Raw genomic sequence first — 8065 nt, 5'->3', positions numbered from 1 at the left:
TATATGACCCTAAAATTTTAAAATCCTTTTTCCTAATTGCTTATTCCGATTTGCAACGTACGCAATGTCTTTTTATTTCTTTCATTTTCTAAATAATTACACATTATGTGATACGTAAATCATGAACAAAATTCTACATTGTATTGTGTCTATTATTTATTTCAGTAAAAGTAATCCACAAATATTGTGATAAAACTAATTAACTTTCCAATTGAAATGTTTGAATTTACATGTTTTATTGTACGAAAAATCAATTTCCCACTTTAAAATTACGATGTGATAACGAAAAGCGCTAGTTATTGAGGAATAGGAACAAATTGTGTTGGTTAAAAATTAGAAGAAATATTATAGACTATGTGCAAATTTTTTATTTTCCTTCATTTAAGCTAAAGACTATAATATGCAAATCAATATATCACATCGGAGGCTAATATTTAATATAATTTAAATTTAGCGCTTAAACGTCCGGTTGCATTCTGTCAGATACAGTCATTTCTCACTTTAAGAGCTTTTTTTTCCAATTCAAGAACTTTTTTATCCCCACTAATCTATTGCGCATTCATCTTCGCGCATTTACTTTAGAAAGAGATATGATCAAGAAAGACAGAATGAACCCTCCATACGAGATTGTCCTCACGGACAAGAAATCAAAGCCGTCTCACTTTATTGTTTGTGGTCTTACTCTTTTCGCGCATCCGAACGTCTCTGGCGCTTCATTTGAAACACGCGGTGCGATATTCAACTTATACTTTTCGCCTCATAGCATGGCTAACTATATTCGCTAACAAATTTGCGAACGATGCTCAATGCACATTGAGATATGTTTCGAATGTATGAATTTATAGATAATATTTCGACAACTTAAAGCCCAGATAATTATTATAATGTTCTGAATGTTAGCGAGAGAGGGTGAATGAATGTTTCAAATGAATAGTGTAAACTTCATATCTTTTGCTGAAAAATGAAATATGACCCATTCTAAAACTGATAACGAGAATTGTATTGATGATTTTGTTATTCTTATTATTCTAAATGAACAAGATATAGTGATATCGAGAGCTATGATAGTGAACAGTTTCAGCAATCTTTTAGATGGCTTTTGGATTTTTTTTAAAAATGCCACTTATGCATTAAAATAGGTCGTATTTCAAGTAAATAATTATCTTTCAGAAAAAGATATGAAGTTTACACTATTAGTTGTAAGACTACACTTACAACATTCTTTCTTCTCTCGCACTAACATGCAAAACAATGCAATAATTAATTGGATCTTATCCTGCACAATTTATCGAAATATTACCAACAAACATATATATTCGAAACATATTTCAACGTGCATTGAGCATCATTCGCAAATTTACTGGCAAATGTTGAAAATCCTACGAGGCGGGAAGTACAAGTTGAATATCGCGCTGCATGTTTCAGATTCAGTGCCAGACGTACAAATGCGCAAAAAGAATAAGACCGCAGCACGGTAAAGTGAGACAAGCTACATTGGTTACAGCGTGATTCGTTTCGCATGTGGTTATGCTGATGTCGTGCTTACTCTCTATTTTCTCTCTTTGTCATTAACTATGAGGGCAGCACTATTCAGTTGTAAATTGTGAGCCAATCAGTGGACAGCAATTCGCTGCATTCTCTCAATTCAAGAGTCTCGTTACCCCCGAATATGGTTCTTGTATTGAGAGATTACTGTATGCATGTATATATGTATTAGTTCTGCGAGAAAATAGAGGAAAACGTTTACATATATCTATGACATCCGCGTGACTTCAGTGATCGGGTCGTGAAAAAATTACTCGGAAATTGTAGCAGCCGCATAAATTATTCTTGGATTTGCGTACAAATGTTGTTATCGTATTGGTAGCCGACGTTATGAATGGAACACGTTCCGACGGTAGTGAATCTGACATTTCCTTGTGAACTTTACTCGATAGATTAATCAACGTCGCAGTCGATTTTGAGTCATCGTGCGGTTTCTACATATCGTTGACGAGATATTTGAAAATTTGTAATCACCTCGTTGTGTATAGTCAATCTCGTAACATCAGAAATTAAGAGAAGACAGTAAAGAGGCGCAAATGACACGCAATGTATGAATGGTGTATACATCGCGTTGCACACTGCTGATTATGTACATCGATAAATTACGTCTGTTTTGAACGTGCATGTGTACGTGTTTGCACGAACGTTGCGAACCGACCGTACGCAGCGTTCTCGCCTGAATGAGAAACAAGAAAAGTGCAATAGCAGTACGTATACAAAATATTCATACGCTCGGGTCGATCGTTATCCACGGCAAAGAAAATATCTTCAGGGTTAACAGCTACAGGAAAATTTGGTCTCGTTACGCGTACCTGTTGTGTTCGTGTGCGCGTGTGCACACAGCTTTGCCTGTATTTGCACGTCACTTTTATTCGAGTTGATTGATACACATTGAAGAACCCATTATTGTTGTTTATTCAATTGTTCGATGTGTCAAATATATACACACATCAGGACAGTAACTTGTCGAAGTAGTCGGGAAGGTACGGTCCTTGTTGTTTCTGTGTTTACAATTGTTTATCTGGCAATTAAATGACGCAGCCGTTTCTGTACCATTTTATAGCAGGATATCAAATATGAAGTTTTAACTATGTCGTACCGCAAATCTGATATGCGCTCGCTCGGGCTGAATTGATCTCCTGTATAGGTTACGAATAAGTTGTTTGTCACGTTATGAGCAAAATCAAGAACATTGTGTGGGAGATAATGAAATTATACAAGTAGTTTTTATGTCGCATCGAATATGGACACTCGATCGCTTTGTCTCGACAAAATTTCTTGATCATAGACGGCAATAGTCACGTAATCAGAAACAATACGAATTTTCAAAGCACTTCTATGATTTATAAAACTGTTTACAATAGGATGATACCGCAGTATGAACTTTTACAGAATATTTAAAATTAATATAAACAATTGTATTTGTATGTGATCATGTATGAAAATATGGATAATTAATATTTTTACTTTTACAGAACATTGATAGCCTGTTCCATGTAGTAGAGACATTTCTGTCTGTTATTTGAATGTTATGTATCATGAATTGCTCAAAGGAGTTTTTGATGGAATATTGAAATTGACAGAACGGTGGATACTTCCAAAATCTTAAAACATGAGACAGTGTTGCTTAAACCATCAACTTCAGCTATGGCTTATGTTTCTTGTCTTTTGCGTTATGTGCAACAAGGCAGACATTTTAGTATTCTCTGCAGCCGCCAGGCACCAAATTGAAGAAGAATTCAGAGATATGCCAGCCAGATTTGGTGGTTTCATACCATCCGAGGGAATTAAGGTATTTATTATTCAATAAAAACTTATAGAAGAAATTAGAATATAATTGTGTTGTGGGATTGAAGCAATTTACAGTAAATATACTTTTTCTTTCTTTATAATACTGATTTCAATAACACAACAATCTATTTTCTAAAATTGCTAATAAATTTATGAAAAATGTGAAATAAAAGTTACTCTTTTAATTTAAATATTAACATGTTTACTACTTTGTTGTTTTGTTCAATCATAATACAATCATTTATATAAAAACCTATGAATTAGAAAACATTATACTTTTTTGTCATCAGTTTTTGGGGTATTTTTTAGACTTGTATTACATCTTTTGATCCATTTCTTCTTGTAACTCTCTTGATGTCAATTGTTCTTTTTCTGTATGATTGGCTCACCAACTAGTGTTTGATCAATCACGACAATTTGATTTGTCTCTCCAATACATATTTTGTTATTACTATATGGAATGGTGTCATTTTTGTTTCAGATTATATGTTATTATCAGCATTATACATCTTTATAATATAGTACATCTTTTTTTTCTATTTCAATAAATTTCATGTTCCTACTTTCTACCACCGCCTCTTCTACCATGAACATGTATCTTTTTTATCTTCCAACCTATCACTTAACTTCCCTCTTCACTAATACATGTGTTTCAGACTCATTGATTCCTAACTCTGTTCTGTTATCAAATTATTGTAATAATGAAACTATTTACAATAAACATTTTTTTTTCATAATACTACATTTTAATAATTCAAAAATAAACCTCCTTAAATTGCTAATACTAAAAATGCAAAATAAAAGATATGTTTCATATAACACATAGTGGATCGATTACATTTCTTCAACGAATACACTGACAATGGAGGAGGATATGCTTATGCAATTGAAAAACATGACATACTGTTCATCAACCTCTTAACACTTAAAAAACTCACTCTGTGCATAACACTGACATTAATTAAAATGTGTAAAACAATTAATTAGAAATTATACGGAATTCTTAATTGTATTAAATTTGATCAGGGTATGGTGGTGTATGCTGATCCACCTACAGCATGCCATGAGATACAGGGTCCTCCAAATACTACCAATTACAATGGTAATTGGATAGCTTTAATTGCTCGCTATAATTGTAGTTTTGAAATAAAAGTTCGAATGGCACAAAAAGCTGGATACGATGCTGCAATTATACATAATGTTAACAGCAATGAGTTAGGTAAATATACTCATTGCTTTTCTGTACCACAGACATGAATTTGATTATTGTTATGATAATTATATTTTAATTTATTTATTGTTGAATAATAAATGCAATATGTTTTGTTACAGAACCAATGTCGGCAAAAGATCCTGTAGGGATTTTTATAGCAACTGTGTTTGTCAGTGAAATCACAGGATTAATTATCAAACAAAACTATTTATACGATGCGTTGTATTTTGTACTTATTAATGATGATACACCATTTAATATTACACATTTACTTCTACCCTTTGCTATCGTTGTTGGGATATGTTTTCTAGTCATGGTTACTTTTATGGTAAGAACAGATAATAAGCTATTGAAGCTATCAGATATTTTATTCATTATGTTTTTGGAAAATGTTCAAATATAATATGCTTATTAAATTACAGATTGTTAGATGCATCAAGGATAGGAGACAGCAAAGAAGGCATAGATTACCGAATTCAAGTTTGAAGAAAATTCCTACGCACAAATATACCAAAGGTGACCCATATGAAACATGTGCTATCTGCTTAGATGATTACATAGAAGGAGAAAAACTAAGAGTTTTGCCTTGTGCTCATGGTTGGTATACTTTCCATTGAATTCAACCTTTCCGCTAAGAAAACAACTAATGACAATACGAATGGCACTTTTAGCTTATCACGCAAATTGTATCGATCCATGGCTAACGAAAACTCGCCGAGTTTGTCCAGTTTGTAAACGAAAAGTGTTTGCCGCGAATGAACAAGTTTTTACCGACGAAAGTGATTCAGATGCTGACGATACGACTCCTTTAATTCGTGATGGTCACCAAGGTAAGCACTGCTTTTCTTGCCAATAATTATTTTTGTTATTATGCATAGCGTACAGTGTGATATTCGAGCAATTTAGCAAGACCCTCTTAAAAAAAAAAAATAAACACTTCTGCAGGTACTCAGGGTGGAACGTTTACGCGGAGTTATGAACGTTTGGTGAGGGAAAATATTCTTGAGCGTAGCTCAAGGTCACCGACGCAGCAGCAGCAACAACAGCAGCAGGATACGAATCATTCTACAAGCAGTTCAGATACTGAGCACTATTACGATACATCCGAAGACGGGGCTGGTACAAGTGCCGAGGAGCAGTCAAATACAATTGTTTTCATGGTTACGGAAATTTACAGTATAAACGGTAAGGGAGTTCTATACATAACCCTTTCACTGCGTTGCCATCGATGATGGTCCAGCGATCCAGTGGTGTAGGTCAGCGTTCCTCAACCGTTTTCATTAGAACAGACACTATTGAATTATTTTGGAAGATTTTGGGAATTACTTGAGGTTGAGAAACGCTTTTGTGGACAGCACTAGCATCCTTGAAAGCAATCTCCCTTTTGTTAGATCTGTGAAACCAGTTGGACAATTGAGATTGGAAGCAGGGAGAGGGTTATTAGCAAGCTGAAGATAGCAAGGGAACGGTAGTACAAGCTTTATGATTTAATGTTAGGCGAGCTATCGGAGTTGGAGGCTTCCGGGGTCAACACCTAACCATACATGGTGACATTGTATACGGACACCGAGGAGTTTTCCAGTGATGGTGATCCAGGAAACAGCAAACCGAAATTGACTGGCGTGCCAAGAACGAAACCTTGAATCCAATTGCCATGGATTCAAAAAGAGAGGGAGGAAAAGAGAGAGAGAAATAGAGAGAGAGAGAGAGAGAGAGATCACGTTTTCGCGTAAGACACTGTTGCTAGGAGCATCTTCGGTTACCCTCCGTGAGATCTCTATTGTTTGTCTTGACCGAAGTTCGATATCCGGTCATTGGAACGTATTCATTTTTTTATTTAGACCTGGCATCGAATGCTAGAGATGCATGATCGTGGGAGAACGGAGGAGCATTTTAACACTTTGAGAGTATCCTTTGTTCACAAGTATTAACGGTTCATATCGAGCGAACGCGAGAAACGATTTGTGAAACGGGATACATCATTCAGACGATTTAAGTGAATATCCATCTTCTATCGTTGCACGTTCGTTGCTCTTCAAGCATTTTTTTCACACAACTGTGTTTTATATTATGAAAGTAAATGAAATTCTTTTATTTTATTGATACAAATATTATTGTTATCATAATCAGCTTATTTTGATTAAAGGTCGCTTATGAACATATCGAAATTGTTACTTGATGGTTAAGACCGCTGATATTACTTCTCTGGGTTGTTCGGCTGAGTGGTCCAATGTTTCGAATGAGAAGGACAATGTCTTTTCTCAGGAAATATTTGGAACGTTGCTTCACTCAGATCCCAATAATCCACAGCTACTTATGGCCTACGTATTTTATGTTTGCACAGAACTTATTTGGTCCGCATACGTTATTATCTTCTCTCTTGAGTAATACGTACAGTTCTATTTCGTTTAAGCTTACCTTTTTAGATATTGCAGAAGAATCCTGTGCCTGTTCAGTTATTCCATAAACGCTGGACGACCATGATTTTGTAAATATTATTTCCTGCTATATATACATATATATATAACTTGCGGGAGGCCAAAAAGTGGAAGCCTCCTTAGCGCAGAGCCTGCAAGACTTTAATAGTAACCAAGGAAGCCGTGAAGCTTTAAAGATGTTAGACGTTGTTACACTTTGACAAAAATTGAATCTGTAGAGTTAAGTTTCGCGAGTACGCCGACAAAGGGTATTACCACCCGGAGACACGATGAATTAAGGTTTTAAATTTAACGAAAAAAAACATAAAAATCTGAAAAAATATTAATAAATAATTAAAAAATGTTTTCATACTTCATAATACCAAATCGTCGTCAATCTTTGCATAGATTCTGTACATTTATATGTATAGTGTAAAATTAGCATTCACTGGCATTTCTTAATCGCATGGAGGGGAGGGACAAAGTGTCCGAATGCAGTTGGCAAAGTAAATAATCTGCAGATTAGGTTACGACTTTTCCACTATGTTGTTGCTTGGTCATTGTTAATATAGATCCTTTGGGATGAGAGAAACGGAAAGGAAGGTTGTATAAACTGTGTAAATAGTATGAGAGATAAAGTTGTTATATGTGTGTATATATATATATGTATATGTATGTATATTGTACAATATCGGAGATATAATTTTTACTCGGTCACCGCGACGTGTCTGATTCGGAAAGAAAGGATCAGGCTTGCTAATGTTTCATCATTTAACGTTAGGTGTACTGTCCAAATAAAAATAAAAGATATTTATATTTTGTATTTTACATTATGCTGCTGATATCCTTGAGCGATACGGCGATAACGCACACGTGTCTTGATAAATCGACGAGGATAAAAACAGAATGAAAATATTTAGAAAGAGTTTCTGCTTTCGCGCTCATTATTCAAGAGAAAATAACAATATGAAGATACGTAAATTAATATTTATGATGATGAATCATTGTATACGCTAGATTTACTGAATCACATTGTTTTCTATTATTTACGACTTTTCCGAGATTTCTAGCGTAAATCCATTAGAACTCGCCTCGTAAA

At 34.6% G+C, this 8065-nt stretch overlaps 1 protein-coding gene across 2 annotated transcripts; it reads left to right on the top strand.

The window, feature by feature from the left end:
* Positions 1-1712: 1712 nt before the first annotated feature.
* LOC144471160 (E3 ubiquitin-protein ligase RNF167) lies at positions 1713-7780 on the top strand. Of its 2 annotated transcripts, none has more exons than XM_078182964.1 (8): positions 1713-2252; positions 3021-3337; positions 4363-4555; positions 4669-4877; positions 4972-5146; positions 5221-5379; positions 5495-5734; positions 5941-6078. In XM_078182964.1, the coding sequence occupies exons 2-8, from the start codon at positions 3158-3160 to the stop codon at positions 5946-5948; spliced, it is 1164 nt and encodes a 387-aa protein (XP_078039090.1). In that variant the 5' UTR covers positions 1713-2252; positions 3021-3157; the 3' UTR covers positions 5949-6078. The 2 variants fall into 2 exon arrangements, with proteins under 2 accessions (XP_078039090.1, XP_078039089.1); XM_078182963.1 differs by having other exon boundaries at positions 1715-2252; positions 6047-7780.
* Positions 7781-8065: the final 285 nt, after the last annotated feature.

The sequence above is a fragment of the Augochlora pura genome, chromosome 6 (assembly GCF_028453695.1).
Source record: "Augochlora pura isolate Apur16 chromosome 6, APUR_v2.2.1, whole genome shotgun sequence".
Lineage (NCBI taxonomy): Eukaryota > Metazoa > Arthropoda > Insecta > Hymenoptera > Halictidae > Augochlora > Augochlora pura.
The sequence above is the reverse complement of the archived record's forward strand: the minus strand, read 5'-3'. Positions and strand labels throughout refer to the sequence as shown.

Coding starts and splice junctions, on each gene's coding strand:
- LOC144471160 (XM_078182963.1), top strand. CDS start 3,158: ATGAGACAGTGTTGCTTAAACCATCAACTTCAGCTATGGCTTATGTTT. Junction 3,338..4,362: donor TACCATCCGAGGGAATTAAG/GTATTTATTATT, acceptor AAATTTGATCAG/GGTATGGTGGTGTATGCTGA. Junction 5,735..6,046: donor GGAAATTTACAGTATAAACG/GTAAGGGAGTTC, acceptor ATTTAATGTTAG/GCGAGCTATCGGAGTTGGAG.